Source organism: Oncorhynchus mykiss, chromosome 27 (genome assembly GCF_057628025.1).
Source record: "Oncorhynchus mykiss isolate SJ-2025 chromosome 27, ASM5762802v1, whole genome shotgun sequence".
Taxonomy (NCBI): domain Eukaryota; kingdom Metazoa; phylum Chordata; class Actinopteri; order Salmoniformes; family Salmonidae; genus Oncorhynchus; species Oncorhynchus mykiss.
In genome coordinates this window covers 52,170,880-52,193,342 of record NC_143048.1, presented here as the reverse complement: position 1 = coordinate 52,193,342, position 22,463 = coordinate 52,170,880, and the positions used below count along the sequence as shown (strand labels likewise).

The following is a 22,463-nucleotide window of genomic DNA, read 5'->3' as shown; positions in this document are numbered from 1 at the left end:
AGCAGAGAAGAAGAAGCTTGTACCAGTTGGTCACCTACCAGTAACATTAACCTGGACCAGACCAGTACGAGTCCCAATCCCATTGGTGGCAGCACACACGTACGTCCCAGCTAGCTCATAGGTCACCGCGCCCTTGAAGATCAGAGAGTTGTTAAGAATCTCCACGGTGCTGGGAAGAGATCCATTCAACCTGTAGAAGAGAGGAGCAAGATAGGGTGTTAAAGATCCCACTGGTCACAACTCTTATCACACCCAAAAAATAGGGGTCTATAGCATCTACTATATACTGTATTCAATAAATAGGGGTCTAGTGTCTACTACATACTGTGTTAAAGATCCCACTGGTCACAACTCTTATCACACCCCAAAAATAGGAGTCTATAGCATCTACTATATACTGTATTCAATAAATAGGGGTCTAGTGTCTACTACATCCTGTGTTAAAGATCCCACTGGTCACAACTCTTATCACACCCTAGTGGTCACATCTCTTATCACACCCAATAAATAGGGGTCTATAGTGTCTACTATATACTGTATTCAATAAATAGGGGTCTATAGCGTCTACTACATACTGTTTTCAATGAATAGGGGTCTATAGCATCTACTATATACTGTATTCAATAAATAGGGGTCTATAGCGTCTACTACATACTGTTTTCAATGAATAGGGGTCTATAGCATCTACTATATACTGTATTCAATAAATAGGGGTCTATAGTGTCTACTATATACTGTATTCAATAAATAGGGGTCTATAGTGTCTACTATATACTGTATTCAATAAATAGGGGTCTATAGTGTCTATTATATACTGTATTCAATAAATAGGGGTCTATAGTGTCTACTATATACTGTATTCAATAAATAGGGGTCTATAGTGTCTACTATATACTGTATTCAATAAATAGGGGTCTATAGTGTCTACTATATACTGTATTCAATAAATAGGGGTCTATAGTGTCTACTATATACTGTATTCAATAAATAGGGGTCTATAGTGTCTACTATATACTGTATTCAATAAATAGGGGTCTATAGTGTCTACTATATACTGTATTCAATAAATAGGGGTCTATAGTGTCTACTATATACTGTATTCAATAAATAGGGGTCTATAGTGTCTACTATATACTGTATTCAATAAATAGGGGTCTATAGTGTCTACTATATACTGTATTCAATAAATAGGGGTCTATAGTGTCTACTATATACTGTATTCAATAAATAGGGGTCTATAGTGTCTACTATATACTGTATTCAATAAATAGGGGTCTATAGTGTCTACTATATACTGTATTCAATAAATAGGGATCTATAGTGTCTACTATATACTGTATTCAATAAATAGGGGTCTATAGTGTCTACTATATACTGTATTCAATAAATAGGGGTCTATAGTGTCTACTATATACTGTATTCAATAAATAGGGGTCTATAGTGTCTACTATATACTGTATTCAATAAATAGGGGTCTATAGTGTCTACTATATACTGTATTCAATAAATAGGGGTCTATAGTGTCTACTATATACTGTATTCAATAAATAGGGGTCTATAGTGTCTACTATATACTGTATTCAATAAATAGGGGTCTATAGTGTCTACTATATACTGTATTCAATAAATAGGGGTCTATAGTGTCTACTATATACTGTATTCAATAAATAGGGGTCTATAGTGTCTACTATATACTGTATTCGATAAATAGGGGTCTATAGTGTCTACTATATACTGTATTCAATAAATAGGGGTCTATAGTGTCTACTATATACTGTATTCAATAAATAGGGGTCTATAGTGTCTACTATATACTGTATTCAATAAATAGGGGTCTATAGTGTCTACTATATACTGTATTCAATAAATAGGGGTCTATAGTGTCTACTATATACTGTATTCAATAAATAGGGGTCTATAGTGTCTACTATATACTGTATTCAATAAATAGGGGTCTATAGTGTCTACTATATACTGTATTCAATAAATAGGGGTCTATAGTGTCTACTATATACTGTATTCAATAAATAGGGGTCTATAGTGTCTACTATATACTGTATTCAATAAATAGGGGTCTATAGTGTCTACTATATACTGTATTCAATAAATAGGGGTCTATAGTGTCTACTATATACTGTATTCAATAAATAGGGGTCTATAGTGTCTACTATATACTGTATTCAATAAATAGGGGTCTATAGTGTCTACTATACAGTTGAAGTCGGACGTTTACATACACTTAGGTTGGAGTCATTAAAACTCATTTTTCAACCACTCCACAAATGTCTTGTTAACAAACTATAGTTTTGCCAAGTCGGTTAGGACATCTACTTTGTTCATGACACAAGTTATTTTTCCAACAATTGTTTACAGACAGATTATTTCACTTATAATTCACTGTATCACAATTCCAGTGGGTCAGAAGTTTACATACACTAAGTTGACTGTTCCTTTATACAGCTTGGAAAATTCCAGAAAATGATGTCATGACTTTAGAAGCTTCTGAAAGGCTAATTGACATCATTTGAGTGAATTGGAGGTGTACCTGTGGATGTATTTCAAGGCCTAACTTCAAACTCAGTGCCTCTTTGATTGACATCATGGGAAAAGCTAATTAAAAAAATTGTAGACCTGCACAAGTCTGGATCATCCTTGGGAGCAATTTCCAAATGCCTGAAGGTACCACGTTCATCTATACAAACAATAGTACGCAAGCATAAACACCATGGGACCATGCAGCCGTCATACCGCTCAGGAAGGAGACGCGTTCTGTCTCCTAGAGATGAACGTACTTTGGTGCGAAAAAATTCAATCAAGTCACCAGAACAGCAGCAAAGGACCTTGTAATGATGCTGGAGGAAACAGGTACAAAAGTATCTATATCCACAGTAAAACGAGTCCTATATCAACATAACCTGAAAAGCCGCTCAGCAAGGAAGAAGCCACTTCTAAAAAAAAAACATAAATAAGCCAGACTACGCTTTGCAACTGCACATGGGGACAAAGATCATCGTTTTTGAAGAAATGTCCTCTGGTCTGACCAAACAAAAATAGAACTGTTTGGCCATAATGACCATCGTTATGTTTGGAGGAAAAAGGGGGAGGCTTGCAAGCCGAAGAACACCATCCCAACCGTGAAGAACGGGGTTGGCAGCATCATGTTGTGGGGGTGCTTTGCTGCAGGAGAGACTGGTGCACTTCACAAAAGAGATGGCCTCATGAGGTAGGAAAATTATGTGGATATATTGAAGCAACATCTCAAGACATCAGTCAGGAAGTTAAAGCTTGGTTGCAAATGGGTCTTCCAAATGGACAATGACCCCAAACATACTTCCAAAGTTGTGGCAAAATGGCTTAAGGACAACAAAGTCAAGGTATTGGAGTGGCCATCACAAAGCCCAGAACTCAATCCTATAGAACATTTGTGGTCAGAACTGAAAAAGCATGTGCGAGCAAGGAGGCCTACAAACCTGACTCCGTTACACTAGCAGGAATGGGCCAAAATTTACGCAACTTATTGTGGGAAGCTTGTGGAAGGCTACCCGAAACGTTTGACCCAAGTTAAACAATTTAAAGGCAATGCTACCAAATATTAATTGAGTGTATGTAAACTTCTGACCCACTGGGAATGTGATGAAATAAATAAAAGCTGAAATGTATCATTCTCTCTACTATTATTCTGACATTTCATTCTTAAAATAAACCGGTGATCCTAACTGACCTAAAACAGGGAATGTTTACTAGGATTAAATGTCAGGAGTTGTGAAAAACTGAGTTTAAATGTATTTGGTTAAGGTTTATGTAAACTTCCCACTTCAACTGTATATAGCAGCTGGATTGATGGACTGCAGGACTGAAAGCCCAGAGGAGAAAGACTGAGGACTCAGAATGTGATACTGTACAGGGTGATTTCTGGGTGAAGGAATACGTGTATATGTATATTTCTATAGCTAAGTGTATGCCTATATCCTGGTCTGGCTTTGTGTGTGTGTGTGTGTGTGTCTGTGTGTATGTGTATATAGCTATGTGTATGCCTATATCCTGGTCTGGCTTTGTGTGTGTGTGTGTGTGTGTGTGTGTGTCTGTGTGTGTGTGTGTGTGTGTCTGTGTGTATGTGTATATAGCTATGTGCCTATATCCTGGTTGTTCCGGCTCTGTCTTGTTCTGTCAAAGCCTTCCTTACGTGTGTGTGTGTGTGTGTGTGTGTGTTCTGTCAAAGTCTTCCTTACGTGTGTGTGTGTGTGTGTGTGTGTGTGTATGTGTAGCTCCTCTAGCAGCCCGGAGGAGCCTTCAAAACACATTTGGAGTCTTGTTCCACCACAGCAATGTCCTCCTATCTGTCACCCAGCCTGCCCCTTCGTCTGTACACATAATTCTCTCTCTCTCCGCCTCCTCACCCCATCTTCTACATCCCTCTTTCTCCATTATCATCCCTCTCCTCATCCTCCCTATCCTATGATATCATCCCTCTCCTCATCCTCCCTATCCTATGATATCATCCCTCTCCTCATCCTCCCTATCCTATGATATCATCCCTCTCCTCATCCTCCCTATCCTATGATATCATCCCTCTCCTCATCCTCCCTATCCTATGATATCATCTCTCTCCTCATCCTAACCTATCCTATGATATCATCCCTCTCCTCATCCTCCCTATCCTATGATATCATCTCTCTCCTCATCCTCCCTATCTTATGATATCATCTCTCTCTCTTTCCTCTGTCTTCACCATCTCTCTCTCTTCTACCCTCTCCAATCTCCTCTTCCCCTGTAAAGAAATGTCTATTCTATATACCCCCCCCACCCTCTCTCTCTCTTCTACCCTTTCCAATCTCCTCTTCCCCTGTAAAGAAGCCTCTCTTCTATATACCCCCCCCACCACCATCTCTCTCTCTTCCACCCTCTCCAATCTCCTCTTCCCCTGTAAAGAAGCCTCTCTTCTATATACCCCCCCACCACCATCTCTCTCTCTTCCACCCTCTCCAATCTCCTCTTCCCCTGTAAAGAAGCCTCTCTTCTATATACCCCCCCCCCACCACCATCTCTCTCTCTTCTACCCTCTCCAATCTCCTCTTCCCCTGTAAAGAAACATTTCTTCTATATATCCCCCCCCCCACCCTCTCTCTCTCTTCTACCCTTTCCAATCTCCTCTTCCCCTGTAAAGAAACCTCTCTTCTATACCCCCCCCCCCCCACCCTCCCTCTCTCTTCCTCCATCCCTCTCTCATTAATACCCAGTGGTGGCAGGGCTACAGTGAGGTGAACACAATGGTCTATTAATCCGTTGACACCTTCCCTTACCCAGCCTTCAGTGAACAATTACTACGTTTATCTCTCAATTTCACTGTATAAATCTCTTCTTTTCCACCCAGTTATAGATGGTTGGCAAAGCTCCTCTGTTGTCAAAAGAGTTGTACTATGAAGAGCCAGAGAGGACAGCAGGACGAGGACGTTGGTACAGTGAATTGCGTTTCTATGATGTCACATGGCTTGATATTTGGACTCTGGTTAGATGTTTGTTTATGCTCACATAGCCAACCTATGCATGATTTGTTAGTGTGGATCAAACCAAGCATTGTTTATTGAGAGGAGCACTTATGGCCTGGAAAAAAACATGAACATCTCTCCTTTTTCATCTCAACATACTGCTGTGTGTATATTCTGCAGCACTGACACTTATCATTTGAAAGGCAAAGTACTGATGTCAGCTCTTAGGCATGTAGTCCTAATCTATGGCTCCACCACTTAAACTGAAGCTAAAACTCCTCTCTCTCTCTCTCCCTCCCTCCCTCCCTCTCTTAAAGATGAAAAAGCTTTTACGATTCCCCTCTAAAAACGGCACCAAAAAAAAGAAGCACTTATTTTTTAACTTATTTAAAGTGCTTTGACAGGCTGGTCATGGCTCACATCAACAGCATCCTCCCGGACACCCTAGACCCACTCTAATTTGCATACAGCCCCAACAGATCCACAGATGACGCAATCTCAATCACACTCCACACTGCCCTTTCCCACCTGGACAAAAGGAACACCTATGTGAGAACACTGTTCATTGACTACAGCTCAGCGTTCAACACCATAGTACCCACGGAGTTCATCACTAAGCTAAGGACTCTGGGACAAAACACCTCCCGCCCCCAACACTGGGGCCCCTCAATGGTGTGTACTTAGTCCCCTTCTGTGTTCCCTGTTCACCCACGACTGCATGGCCAAACACAACTCCAACGCTATCATTACGTTTGCTGACGACACAACAATGGTAATAAAATCAAATGTTATTGGTCACATACACATGGTTAACAGATGTTAATGCGAGTGTAGCGAAATGCTTGTGCTTCTAGTTCCGACAATGCAGTAATATCTAACAAGTAATCTAATAATTTCACAACAACAACCTAACACACACAAATGTAAAGGAATGAATAAGAATATATATATATAAATATATGGATGAGCGATGGCTGTGCGGCATAGGCAAGATGCAGTAGATGGTATAGAGTACAGTATATACATATGAGATGAGTAATGTAGGGTATGAAAACATTATATAAAGTGGTATTGTTTAAAGTGACACATTTATTACATCCAATTTTTCCATTATTAAAGTGGCTGGAGTTGAGAATCAGTATGTTGGCAGCAGCCACTCAATGTTAGTGATGTCTGTTTAACAGTCTGATGGCCTTGAGATAGAAGCTGTTTTTCAGTCTCTCGGTCCCAGCTTTGATGCACCTGTACTGACCTCGCCTTCTGGATGATAGATAAAAGTGACTAGATATTGTAGATAAAATATATATTGTGAATAAAATACATTAGACACTGTCAATAAAATAGACTAGATACTGTAGATAAGAGAGAATATATATTGTAGATAAGAGACTAAACTGCAGACAAAAGAGTCCAGATACTGTAGATAAAATATATAATGTAGATGAAATAGATTAGATACTGTAGATAAATTATATAATGTAGATAAAATAGATTAGATACTGTAGATAACACAGATTAGATAATGTAGATACAATAGATTAGATACTGTAGATAACACAGATTAGATAATGTAGATACAATAGATTAGATACTGTAGATAAATTATATAATGTAGATAAAATAGATTAGATACTGTAGATAACACAGATTAGATAATGTAGAAACAAAGACTATATACTATAGATACAATAGATGAGATACTGTAGATAAAAGAGACTAGATAATGTAGATATGAGATTATAAACTGCAGATAAGAGACAAGACACAGTAGATAAAATATATGGACAAAAAAATTGACAAAAAAACCTCAGCAAACTTGAGCGTGCATAACTATTCACCCCCCCACACGATGTCAATACTTTGTAGAGCCACCTTTTCCAGCAATTACAGCTGCAAGTCTCTTGGGGTATGTCTCTATAAGCTTGGCACATCTAGCCACTGGGATTTTTGCCCATTCTTCAAGGCAAAACTGCTCCAGCTCCTACAAGTTGGATGGGTTCTGCTGGTGTACAGCAATTTTAAAGTCACACCACAGATTCTCAATTGGATTGAGGTCTGGGCGTTGACTAGGCCATTCCAAGACATTTAAATGTTTCCCCTTAAAGCACTCGAGTGTTGCTTTAACAGTATGCTTAGGGTCATTATCCTGCTGGAAGGTGAACCTCAGTCCCAGTCTCAAATCTCTGGAAGACTGAAACAGGTATCCATCAATAATTTCCCTGTATTTAGTGTCATCCATCATTCCTTCAATTCTAACCAGTTTCCCAGTCCCTGCCGATGAAAAACATGCCCAAATAATGATCCTGCCACTACCATGCTTCACTGTGGGGATGGTTTTCTCGGGTTGATGAGAGGTATTGGGTTTACGGCAGACATAGTGTTTTCCTTGATGGCCAAAAAGCTACATTTTAGTCTCATTTTACCAGATTACCTTCTTCCATATGTTTGGGGAGTCTCCCACATGCCATTTGGCGAACAGCAAACGTGTTTGCTTATAAAGCCCAGCTCTGTGGAGTGTACGGCTTAAAGTGGTCCTATGGACAGATACTCCAATCTCCGCAGTGGAGCTTTGTAGCTCCTTCAGGGTTATCTTTGGTCTCTTTGTTGCCTCTCTGATTAATGCACTCCTTGCCAGGACCGTGAGTTTTGGTGGGCGACCCTCTCTTGGCATTTTTGTTGTGGTACCATATTCTTTAAAACATTTTATAATGGATTTAATGGTGCTCCTCGGGATGTTCAAAGTTTCAGATATTTTTTTATAACCCAACCCTGATCTGTACTTCCCCACAACTTTGTCACTGACCTATTTGGCTCCTTGGTCTTCATGGTGCCGCTTGCTTGATGTTGCCCCTTGCTTAGTGGTGTTGCAGACTCTGCGGTCTTTCAGAACAGGTGTATACATACTGACATCATGTGACAGATCATGTGACACTTAGATTGCACACAGGTGGACTTTATTTAACTAAATTATCTGACTTCTGAAGGTAATTGGTTGTACTAGATCATATGTAGGGGTTTCATAGCAAAGGGGGTGAATACATATGCATGCACCACTTTTCACATTTTTATTGTTTAGAATTATTTTTTTCATTTCACTTCACCAATTTTTTATTACTTTGTATATGTCCAATACATGACATCCAATAAAAATAAAAATATATTTAAATTACAGGTTGTAATGCAAAAAACATGTAAAATGCCAAGGAGGATGAATACTTTTGCACTGTACTGTAGATAAAAATATACTGGAAATAAAATAGATATTGTAGATAAAATAGACTAGATACTGTAGATAAAATAGACTAGATACAGTAGATAAAATAGACTAGATACTGTAGATAAAATAGACTAGATACTGTAGATAAAATAGACTAGATACTGTAGATAAAATAGTCTAGATACTGTAGATGAAATAGACTAGATACTGAAGATAAAATAGACTAGATACTGTAGATAAAATAAGACTAGATACTGTAGATAAAATAGACTAGATACTGTAGATAAAATAGACTAGATACTGTAGATAAAATAGACTAGATACTGTAGATAAAATAGACTAGATACTGTAGATAAAATAGTCTAGATACTGTAGATGAAATAGACTAGATACTGAAGATAAAATAGACTAGATACTGTAGATAAAATAAGACTAGATACTGTAGATAAAATAGTCTAGATACTGTAGATAAAATAGACTAGATACTGTAGATGAAATAGACTAGATACTGTAGATAAAATATACTAGATACTGTAGATAAAATAGACTAGATACTGTAGATAAAATAGACTAGATACTGTAGATAAAATAAGACTAGATACTGTAGATAAAATAGTCTAGATACTGTAGATAAAATAGACTAGATACTGTAGATGAAATAGACTAGATACTGTAGATAAAATAGACTAGATACTGTAGATAAAATAAGACTAGATACTGTAGATAAAATAGTCTAGATACTGTAGATGAAATAGTCTAGATACTGTAGATAAAATAAGACTAGATACTGTAGATGATATAGTCTAGATACTGTAGTTAAAATAGACTAGATACTGTCGGTACTAGTCTGACTGTCACCGTGTTGCCCATGCTTGCTGCAGATAATAATGTGTGTGTTGTTTTTTACAGTCTCATTGTGCCTAAGCCTCCATCTCCAAGCCTAATCATCACTATATTGATGTGTAAACAAACTGAGATGAATGAATGAAACACTGATCAATACGGCAAGTGGGGGAAAATACATCTTACTGCTTTATGTTTTTAAACCCTGATTGGAGAACCAAAGAAGAATAAATTAGGTTCACCAGACCTCTCATATAACACAATTGAGTTGTGCCAGTTTCATTGCAGCGGTAAGGTGCATTAAGTCTTGAACAGGGTTTTTGAGAACGGCTTATGCTTTTAAAACACAGAATTAATAAATCCATTAATTTCAGACCACTTGTTCAACTATCATGAATTCCAAACCGTGGGCCCGTTTCACATGATATACAGTACCAGTCAAAAGTTTTAGAGCACCTACTCATTCCAGGGTTCTTTCTTTTTTTAAACTATTTTCTACATTGCAGAATAATAATGAAGACATCAAAACTATGCATTAAACACAAAAGTGTTAAACAAATCAAAATATATTTTAGATTCTTCAAAGTAGCCACCCTTTGCCTTGATGACAGCTTTGCACACTCTTGGCATTCTCTCAACCAGTTTAACCTGGTATCCTTTTCCAACAGTCTTGAAGGAGATCCCACATATGCTGAGCACTTGTTGGCTGCTTTTCCTTCACTGCAGTTCAACTCATCAACTCATCCCAAACCATCACAATTGGGTTTAGGTCAGGTGCTTGTGGAGGCCAGGTCATCTGGTAAGGCACTCCAACCCTCTCCTTGGTCAAATAGCCCTTACACAGCCTGGAGGTGTGTTGGGTCATTGTCCTGATAAAAAACAAATGATAGTCCCACTAAGCGCAAACCAGATGGGATGGCATATCGCTGCAGAATGTGGTGGTAGCCATGCTGGTTAAGTGTGCCTTGAATTCTAAATAAATCACAGACAGTGTCACCAACAAAGCACCCCCACACCTCCTCCTCCATGCTTCACGGTGGGAACCACATGTGGAGATCAGCCATTCACCTACTTTGAGTCTCAAAGACACGGTGGTTGGAGCCAAATATCTCAAATACCTCAAATTAGAAACAGGTGGAAACAGATTTCCATCGGTCTATTGTTCATTGCTCGTGTTTCTTGGCCCAAACAAGTTTCTTGTTATTGGTGTCCTTTAGTAGTGGTTTCTTTGCAACAATTTTACCATGAAGGCCTGATTCACACAGTCTCCTCAGAACAGTTGCAATTTGAGGTGCATTTAATTGCCGATTTCTGAGGCTTGGAACTCTAAGGAACTTATCCGTTACAGCAGAGGTAACTCTGGGTCTTCCTTTCCTGTGGCGGTCCTCATGAGAGCCAGGTAACTCTAATGAACTGATCCTCTGCAGCAGAGGTAACTCTGGGTCTTCCTTTCCTGTGGCGGTCCTCATGAGAGCCAGGTAACTCTAATGAACTGATCCTCTGCAGCAGAGGTAACTCTGGGTCTTCCTTTCCTGTGGCGGTCCTCATGAGAGCCAGGTAACTCTAATGAACTGATCCTCTGCAGCAGAGGTAACTCTGGGTCTTCCTTTCCTGTGGCGGTCCTCATGAGAGCCAGGTAACTCTAATGAATTTATCCTTTGCAGCAGAGGTAACTCTGGGTCTTCCTTTCCTGTGGCGGTCCTCATGAGAGCCAGGTAACTCTAATGAATTTATCCTTTGCAGCAGAGGTAACTCTGGGTCTTCCTTTCCTGTGGCGGTCCTCATGAGAGCCAGGTAACTCTAATGAATTTATCCTTTGCAGCAGAGGTAACTCTGGGTCTTCCTTTCCTGTGGCGGTCCTCATGAGAGCCAGGTAACTCTAATGAATTTATCCGTTACAGCAGAGGTAACTCTGGGTCTTCCTTTCCTGTGGCGGTCCTCATGAGAGCCAGGTAACTCTAATGAATTTATCCTTTGCAGCAGAGGTAACTCTGGGTCTTCCTTTCCTGTGGCGGTCCTCATGAGAGCCAGGTAACTCTAATGAATTTATCCGTTACAGCAGAGGTAACTCTGGGTCTTCCTTTCCTGTGGCGGTCATCATGAGAGCCAGGTAACTCTAATGAATTTATCCGTTACAGCAGAGGTAACTCTGGGTCTTCCTTTCCTGTGGCGGTCCTCATGAGAGCCAGGTAACTCTAATGAATTTATCCTCTGCAGCAGAGGTAACTCTGGGTCTTCCTTTCCTGTGGCGGTCCTCATGAGAGCCAGGTAACTCTAATGAACTGATCCTCTGCAGCAGAGGTAACTCTGGGTCTTCCTTTCCTGTGGCGGTCCTCATGAGAGCCAGGTAACTCTAATGAACTGATCCTCTGCAGCAGAGGTAACTCTGGGTCTTCCTTTCCTGTGGCGGTCCTCATGAGAGCCAGGTAACTCTAATGAATTTATCCTCTGCAGCAGAGGTAACTCTGGGTCTTCCTTTCCTGTGGCGGTCCTCATGAGAGCCAGGTAACTCTAATGAATTTATCCGTTACAGCAGAGGTAACTCTGGGTCTTCCTTTCCTGTGGCGGTCCTCATGAGAGCCAGGTAACTCTAATGAACTGATCCTCTGCAGCAGAGGTAACTCTGGGTCTTCCTTTCCTGTGGCGGTCCTCATGAGAGCCAGGTAACTCTAATGAACTGATCCTCTGCAGCAGAGGTAACTCTGGGTCTTCCTTTCCTGTGGCGGTCCTCATGAGAGCCAGGTAACTCTAATGAATTTATCCTCTGCAGCAGAGGTAACTCTGGGTCTTCCTTTCCTGTGGCGGTCCTCATGAGAGCCAGGTAACTCTAATTAATTTATCCGTTACAGCAGAGGTAACTCTGGGTCTTCCTTTCCTGTGGCGGTCCTCATGAGAGCCAGGTAACTCTAATGAACTGATCCTCTGCAGCAGAGGTAACTCTGGGTCTTCCTTTCCTGTGGCGGTCCTCATGAGAGCCAGGTAACTCTAATGAACTGATCCTCTGCAGCAGAGGTAACTCTGGGTCTTCCTTTCCTGTGGCGGTCCTCATGAGAGCCAGGTAACTCTAATGAACTGATCCTCTGCAGCAGAGGTAACTCTGGGTCTTCCTTTCCTGTGGCGGTCCTCATGAGAGCCAGGTAACTCTAATGAACTGATCCTCTGCAGCAGAGGTAACTCTGGGTCTTCCTTTCCTGTGGCGGTCCTCATGAGAGCCAGGTAACTCTAATGAATTTATCCTTTGCAGCAGAGGTAACTCTGGGTCTTCCTTTCCTGTGGCGGTCATCATGAGAGCCAGTTTTCATCATAGCGCTTGATGGTTTTTGCAATTGCACTTTAATTATTATTATTTATTTACGTTTTTGACATTCTCCAGATTGACAGACCTTCATGTCTTAAAGTAATGATGGACTGTCGTTTCTCTTTGCTTATTTGAGCTGATCTTGCCATAAAATGGACTTGGTAATTTACCAAATAGGGTTTTGTATACCACCCCTACCTTTTCACAAAACAACTGATTGGCTCAAACGCCAATCAAAGAAATGCCACAAATTGGTTAATTCATGATTCCATATGTGTTATTTCATCATTTTGATGTCGTCACTATTATTCTACAATAGTAAAAATAAAATAAAAACCTTGAATGAGTAGGCGTGTCCAAACGCTTGACTGGTGCTGTTTATGAAAAAAAAAGAGATTTCATACAATAATGTGCATCAAGTCTTTAAGTCTTGAACAAGTTTTGTAGAATGTATGTTACCTACACTTCAAACAGACAACCTGGACCTGTGAACAGAAGGTTGAAAGAAGACTTACACTTTCCACTGGTAGACGGTAACAGGAGGGTTAGCGTCAGCATTGCAGGTGAGGCTGACATCCTGACGGTCCAGGTACCAGTTACCATCGAAGCCCTCGATCTTCACCTCCGGTTCATCTGTCAGAGAGAAAGAGATGGTGTCAGAATCGTACAGTATGTTTCTCATTCCACACCGCTGACCAATTGTGTTAATACCAATTGTATTAACACACATATTTTTCTTTTCTCTAGAGGATCACCACACTACCCTCTAGATATCACCACACTACCCTCTAGAGATCACCACAGTACCCTCTAGAGATCACCACACTACACTACCCTCTAGATATCACCACACTACCCTCTAGATATCACCACACTACCCTCTAGATTGAGATCATCACACTACCTTCTATAGATCACCACACCACCCTCTAGAGATCACCACACTACCTTCTAGAGATTACCACACTACCCTCTAGATATCAAAACACCACACTACCCTCTAGATATCGCCACACTACCCTCTAGATATCACCACACTACCCCATATAGATCACCACACTACCTTCTATAGATCACCACACCACCCTCTAGAGATCACCACACTACCCTCTAGAGATTACCACACTACCCTCTAGATATCACCACACTACCCTCTAGATATCACAACACTACACTACCCTCTAGATATCACCACACTACACTCTAGATATCACCACACCACACTCTAGATATCACCACACCACACCACCCTCTAGAGATCACCACACTACCCTCTAGAGATCACCACACCACCCTCTAGATATCACAACAATACCCCCTAGAGATCAACACACTACCCTCTAGAGATCACCACACAACAATGTAGAGATCACTACACTCCCCTCTAGAGATCACCACACCACACTCTAGAGATCACCACACCACACTATACTCTAGAGATCACCACACTATCCTCTAGAGATCAGCACACTACCCTCTAGAGATCACCACACCACACTACCCTCTAGATATCACCACACCACACTACCCTCTAGATATCACCACACCACACTACCCTCTAGAGATCACCACACCACACTACCCTCTAGAGATCACCACACCACCCTCTAGAGATCACCACACCACACTACCCCATAGAGATCACCACCCCACCCTCTAGAGATCACCACACCACACTACCCTCTAGATATCACCACACTACCCTCTAGATATCACCACACCACACTCTAGAGATCACCCTACTACCCTCTAGAGATCACCACACTACCTTCTAGAGATCACGACTTGCAGACTTGTTTTTGAGTTGCTGTGCGTTTTGTTGCCAACCTGTTTTGCTACCTGACAAATTTACGGTTTTAACTTTTTAATTACCGTTTATATTTTTGTTTTTTCCTACTCAACTTTTTCACTCCGGACGCTTTATCTGGACACGGTTCGTCAGGACCTCCAACAGCCGAAGCTAAGTAGTAACATTAACATGATGCCTTCTAATTGCAGTCGCTGTACTCGCCTTACGGCGAGGATAGCTGTGCTACAAGCCCAGCTTCAGACGCAATCGCTAGGCAAGGGTAATTTCAGTGTAGGAAAGGATGAAACCGCGTCTGTGCCACCAGTAAGTACAGATAGTAGTATAAATCCCCCGGCACAGTCCCCGCAGCCGGACAACTTTCTCACGGTTTCTGTAAGGAAATGCTGTAGGAACGCTCAACCGGTGTCGCTCATTCAGCCGACAGAAACTTTCAACCGGTTTTCCCCATTAAGCAGCGGGTCGGAGTCAGAGGCCGAGTCTTCTCTGGTCTCTCCTCCTCCCGTTACGGGGTCTGAGATGCCGAAGCTTCCCACCATTAGCTCTGACAAATTGAAAACTCTAGTCATTGGCGACTCCATTACCCGCAGTATTAGACTTAAAACGAATCATCCAGCGATCATACACTGTTTACCGGGGGGCAGGGCTACCGACGTTAAGGCTAATCTGAAGATGGTGCTGGCTAAAGCTAAAACTGGCGAGTGTAGAGAGTATAGAGATATTGTTATCCACGTCGGCACCAACGATGTTAGGATGAAACAGTCAGAGATCACCAAGCGCAACATAGCTTCTGCGTGTAAATCAGCTAGAAAGATGTGTCGGCATCGAGTAATTGTCTCTGGCCCCCTCCCAGTTAGGGGGAGTGATGAGCTCTACAGCAGAGTCTCACAACTCAATCGCTGGTTGAAAACTGTTTTCTGCCCCTCCCAAAAGATAGAATTTGTAGATAATTGGCCCTCTTTCTGGGACTCACCCACAAACAGGACCAAGCCTGACCTGCTGAGGAGTGACGGACTCCATCCTAGCTGGAGGGGTGCTCTCATTTTATCTACCAACATAGACAGGGCTCTAACTCCTCTAGCTCCACAATGAAATAGGGTGCAGGCCAGGCAGCAGGCTGTTAGCCAGCCTGCCAGCATAGTGGAGTCTGCCACTAGCACAGTCAGTGTAGTCAGCTCAGCTATCACCATTGAGACCGTGTCTGTGCCTCGACCTGGGTTGGGAAAAACTAAACATGGCGGTGTTCGCCTTAGCAATCTCACTAGGATAAAGACCACCTCCATTCCTGTCATTATTGAAAGAGATCATGATACCTCACATCTCAAAATAGGGCTACTTAATGTTAGATCCCTTACTTCAAAGGCAATTATAGTCAATGAACTAATCACTGATCATAATCTTGATGTGATTGGCCTGACTGAAACATGGCTTAAGCCTGATGAATTTACTGTGTTAAATGAGGCCTCACCTCCTGGCTACACTAGTGACCATATCCCCCGTGCATCCCGCAAAGGCGGAGGTGTTGCTAACATTTACGATAGCAAATTTCAATTTACAAAAAAAAAAATGACGTTTTCGTCTTTTGAGCTTCTAGTCATGAAATCTATGCAGCCTACTCAATCACTTTTTATAGCTACTGTTTACAGGCCTCCTGGGCCATATACAGCGTTCCTCACTGAGTTCCCTGAATTCCTATCGGACCTTGTAGTCATAGCGGATAATATTCTAATCTTTGGTGACTTTAATATTCACATGGAAAAGTCCACAGACCCACTCCAAAAGGCTTTCGGAGCCATCATCGACTCAGTGGGTTTTGTCCAACATGTCTCTGGACCCACTCACTGTCACAGTCATACGCTGGACCTAGTTTTGTCCCATGGAATAAATGTTGTGGATCTTAATGTTTTTCCTCATAATCCTGGACTATCGGACCACCATTTTATTACGTTTGCAATTGCAACAAATAATCTGCTCAGACCCCAACCAAGGATCATCAAAAGTCGTGCTATAAATTCACAGACAACACAAAGATTCCTTGATGTCCTTCCAGATTCCCTCTGTCTACCCAAGGACGCCAGAGGACAAAAATCAGTTAACCACCTAACTGAGGAACTCAACTTAACCTTGCGCAATACCCTAGATGCAGTTGCACCCCTAAAAACTAAAAACATTTCTCATAAGAAACTAGCTCCCTGGTACACAGAAAATACCCGAGCTCTGAAGCAAGCTTCCAGAAAATTGGAACGGAAATGGCGCCACAACAAACTGGAAGTCTTCCGACTAGCTTGGAAAGACAGTACTGTGCAGTACCGAAGAGCCCTTACTGCTGCTCGATCATCCTATTTTTCTAACTTAATTGAGGAAAATAAGAACAATCCAAAATTCCTTTTTGATACTGTCGCAAAGCTAACTAAAAAGCAGCATTCCCCAAGAGAGGATGACTTTCACTTTAGCAGTGATAAATTCATGAACTTCTTTGAGGAAAAGATTATGATTATTAGAAAGCAAATTACGGACTCCTCCTTAAATCTGCGTATTCCTTCAAAGCTCAGTTGTCCTGAGTCTGCACAACTCTGCCAGGACCTAGGATCAAGAGAGACGCTCAAGTGTTTTAGTACTATATCTCTTGACACAATGATGAAAATAATCATGGCCTCTAAACCTTCAAGCTGCATACTGGACCCTATTCCAACTAAACTACTGAAAGAGCTGCTTCCTGTGCTTGGCCCTCCTATGTTGAACATAATAAACGGCTCTCTATCCACTGGATGTGTACCAAACTCACAAAAAGTGGCAGTAATAAAGCCTCTCTTGAAAAAGCCAAACCTTGACCCAGAAAATATAAAAAACTATCGGCCTATATCGAATCTTCCATTCCTCTCAAAAATTTTAGAAAAGGCTGTTGCGCAACAACTCACTGCCTTCCTGAAGACAAACAATGTATACGAAATGCTTCAGTCTGGTTTTAGACCCCATCATAGCACTGAGACGGCACTTGTGAAGGTGGTAAATTACATTTTAATGGCATCGGACCGAGGCTCTGCATCTGTCCTCGTGCTCCTAGACCTTAGTGCTGCTTTTGATACCATCGATCACCACATTCTTTTGGAGAGATTGGAAACCCAAATTGGTCTACACGGACAAGTTCTGGCCTGGTTTAGATCTTATCTGTCGGAAAGATATCAGTTTGTCTCTGTGAATGGTTTGTCCTCTGACAAATCAACTGTAAATTTCGGTGTTCCTCAAGGTTCCGTTTTAGGACCACTATTGTTTTCACTATATATTTTACCTCTTGGGGATGTCATTCGAAAACATAATGTTAACTTTCACTGCTATGCGGATGACACACAGCTGTACATTTCAATGAAACATGGTGAAGCCCCAAAATTGCCCTTGCTAGAAGAATGTGTTTCAGACATAAGGAAGTGGATGGCTGCAAACTTTCTACTTTTAAACTCGGACAAAACAGAGATGCTTGTTCTAGGTCCCAAGAAACAAAGAGATCTTCTGTTGAATCTGACAATTAATCTTAATGGTTGTACAGTCGTCTCAAATAAAACTGTGAAGGACCTCGGCGTTACTCTGGACCCTGATCTCTCTTTTGAAGAACATATCAAGACCATTTCAAGGACAGCTTTTTTCCATCTACGTAACATTGCAAAAATCAGAAACTTTCTGTCCAAAAATTATGCAGAAAAATTAATCCATGCTTTTGTCACTTCCAGGTTAGACTACTGCAATGCTCTACTTTCCGGCTACCCGGATAAAGCACTAAATAAACTTCAGTTAGTGCTAAATACGGCTGCTAGAATCCTGACTAGAACCAAAAAATTTGATCATATTACTCCAGTGCTAGCCTCTCTACACTGGCTTCCTGTCAAAGCAAGGGCTGATTTCAAGGTTTTACTGCTAACCTACAAAGCATTACATGGGCTTGCTCCTACCTATCTCTCTGATTTGGTCCTGCCGTACATACCTACACGTACGCTACGGTCACAAGACGCAGGCCTCCTAATTGTCCCTAGAATTTTTAAGCAAACAGCTGGAGGCAGGGCTTTCTCCTATAGAGCTCCATTTTTATGGAACGGTCTGCCTACCCATGTCAGAGACGCAAACTCGGTCTCAACCTTTAAGTCTCTACTGAAGACTCATCTCTTCAGTGGGTCATATGATTGAGTGTAGTCTGGCCCAGGAGTGGGAGGGTGAACGGAAAGGCTCTGGAGTAACGAACCGCCCTTGCTGTCTCTGCCTGGCCGGTTCCCCTCTTTCCACTGGGATTCTCTGCCTCTAACCCTATTACAGGGGCTGAGTCACTGGCTTTACTGGGGCTCTCTCATGCCGTCCCTGGAGGGGGTGCGTCACCTGAGTGGGTTGAGTCACTGATGTGGTCATCCTGTCTGGGTTGGCGCCCCCCCCCCCCTTGGGTTGTGCCGTGGCGGAGGTCTTTGTATGCTATACTCAGCCTTGTCTCAGGATGGTAAGTTGGTGGTTGAAGATATCCCTCTAGTGTTGTGGGGGCTGTGCTTTGGCAAAGTGGGTGGGGTTATATCCTTCCTGTTTGGCCCTGTCCGGGGGTGTCCTCGGATGGGGCCACAGTGTCTCCTGACCCCTCCTGTCTCAGCCTCCAGTATTTATGCTGCAGTAGTTTATGTGTCGGGGGGCTAGGGTCAGTTTGTTATATCTGGAGTACTTCTCCTGTCCTATTCGGTGTCCTGTGTGAATCTAAGTGTGCGTTCTCTAATTCTCTCCTTCTCTCTTTCTCTCTCTCAGAGGACCTGAGCCCTAGGACCATGCCCCAGGACTACCTGACATGATGACTCCTTGCTGTCCCCAGTCCACCTGGCTGTGCTGCTGCTCCAGTTTCAACTGTTCTGCCTTATTATTATTCGACCATGCTGGTCATTTATGAACATTTGAACATCTTGGCCATGTTCTGTTATAATCTCCACCCGGCACAGCCAGAAGAGGACTGGCCATCCCACATATGCTCTCTCTAATTCTCTCTTTCTTTCTCTCTCTCGGAGGACCTGAGCCATAGGACCATGCCCCAGGAATACCTGACATGATGACTCCTTGCTGTCCCCAGTCCACCTGACTGTGCTGCTGCTCCAGTTTCAACTATTCTGCCTTATTATTATTCGACCATGCTGGTCATTTATGAACATTTGAACATCTTGGCCTTGTTTTGTTATAATCTCCACCCGGCACAGCCAGAAGAGGACTGGCCACCCCACATAGCCTGGTTCCTCTCTAGGTTTCTTCCTAGGTTTTGGCCTTTCTAGGGAGTTTTTCCTAGCCACCGTGCTTCTACACCTGCATTGCTTGCTGTTTGGGGTTTTAGGCTGGGTTTCTATACAGCACTTTGAGATATCAGCTGATGTAAGAAGGGCTATATAAATAAATTTGATTTGATCACCACACTACCCTCTAGAGATCACCACACTACCCTCTAGATATCACCACACTACACTACCCTCTAGATATCACCACACTACACTACCCTCTAAATATCACCACACTACACTACCCTCTAGATATCACCACACTACCCTCTAGATATCACCACACTACACTACCCTCTAGATATCACCACACTACACTCTAGATATCACCACACTACACTACCCTCTAGAGATCACCACACCACCCTCTAGATATCACCACACTACCTTCTAGAGATCAACACACCACCCTCTAGAGATCAACACACCACCCTCTAGATATCACCACACTACCCCCTAGAGATCACCACACTACCCTCTAGAGATCACCACACTACCCTCTAGAGATCACCACACCACACTACCCTCTAGAGATCACCACACAACACTACACTCTAGAGATCACCACACAACACTACCCTCTAGATATCACCACACTACACTCTAGAGATCACCACACCACAATACCCTCTAGAGATCACCACACCACATTACCCTCTAGATATCACCACACCACACTCTAGAGATCACCCTACTACCCTCTAGAGATCACCACACTACCCCCTAGAGATCACCACACTACCTTCTAGATATCACCACACTACACTACCCTCTAGATATCACCACACTACACTCTAGATATCAACACACCACACCACCCTCTAGAGATCACCACACTACCCTCTAGATATCACCACACTACCTTCTAGAGATCAACACACCACCCTCTAGATATCACCACACTACCTCCTAGAGATAACATTTGAACATCTTGGCCTTGTTTTGTTATAATCTCCACCCGGCACAGCCAGAAGAGGACTGGCCACCCCACATAGCCTGGTTCCTCTCTAGGTTTCTTCCTAGGTTTTGGCCTTTCTAGGGAGTTTTTCCTAGCCACCGTGCTTCTACACCTGCATTGCTTGCTGTTTGGGGTTTTAGGCTGGGTTTCTATACAGCACTTTGAGATATCAGCTGATGTAAGAAGGGCTATATAAATAAATTTGATTTGATCACCACACTACCCTCTAGAGATCACCACACTACCCTCTAGATATCACCACACTACACTACCCTCTAGATATCACCACACTACACTACCCTCTAAATATCACCACACTACACTACCCTCTAGATATCACCACACTACCCTCTAGATATCACCACACTACACTACCCTCTAGATATCACCACACTACACTCTAGATATCACCACACTACACTACCCTCTAGAGATCACCACACCACCCTCTAGATATCACCACACTACCTTCTAGAGATCAACACACCACCCTCTAGAGATCAACACACCACCCTCTAGATATCACCACACTACCCCCTAGAGATCACCACACTACCCTCTAGAGATCACCACACTACCCTCTAGAGATCACCACACCACACTACCCTCTAGAGATCACCACACAACACTACACTCTAGAGATCACCACACAACACTACCCTCTAGATATCACCACACTACACTCTAGAGATCACCACACCACAATACCCTCTAGAGATCACCACACCACATTACCCTCTAGATATCGCCACACTACCCTCTAGATATCACCACACCACACTCTAGAGATCACCCTACTACCCTCTAGAGATCACCACACTACCCCCTAGAGATCACCACACTACCTTCTAGATATCACCACACTACACTACCCTCTAGATATCACCACACTACACTCTAGATATCAACACACCACACCACCCTCTAGAGATCACCACACTACCCTCTAGATATCACCACACTACCTTCTAGAGATCAACACACCACCCTCTAGATATCACCACACTACCTCCTAGAGATAACCACACTACCCACTAGAGATCACCACACAACAATGTAGAGATCACTACACTCCCCTCTAGAGATCACCACACCACCCTCTAGAGATCACCACACTACCCTCTAGAGATCACTACACCCCTCTAGAGATCACCACACCACACTATACACTAGAGATCACCACACTACCCTCTAGAGATCAGCACACTACCCTCTAGATATCACCACACAACACTACCCTCTAGAGATCACCACACCACACTACCCTCTAGATATCACCACACCACACTACCCTCTAGATATCACCACACCACACTACCCTCTAGATATCACCACACCACCCTCTAGAGATCACCACACCACACTACCCTCTAGAGATCACCACACCACCCTCTATAGATCACCACACCACACTACCCCATAGATATCACCACACCACACTCTAGAGATCACCCTACTACCCTCTAGAGATCACTACACCCCTCTAGAGATCACCACACCACACTATACACTAGAGATCACCACACTACCCTCTAGAGATCAGCACACTACCCTCTAGATATCACCACACAA

At 42.5% G+C, this 22,463-nt stretch overlaps 1 protein-coding gene across 3 annotated transcripts in view; it reads right to left on the bottom strand.

Annotated features, from left to right (window-relative positions):
- The window catches only part of LOC110507254 (nectin-1-like), a 453,892-nt gene that overhangs the window by 287,400 nt on the left and 144,029 nt on the right, over positions 1-22,463 (bottom strand). For all 3 annotated transcript variants that reach the window (XM_036964625.2, XM_090224052.1, XM_090224053.1), the window contains exons 4-5: positions 13,360-13,477; positions 39-190 (exon numbers count right to left, since the gene is read on the bottom strand). In XM_036964625.2, coding sequence (XP_036820520.2) covers positions 39-190; positions 13,360-13,477 — 270 coding nt within the window. The remainder of the gene's footprint in view (positions 1-38; positions 191-13,359; positions 13,478-22,463) is intronic.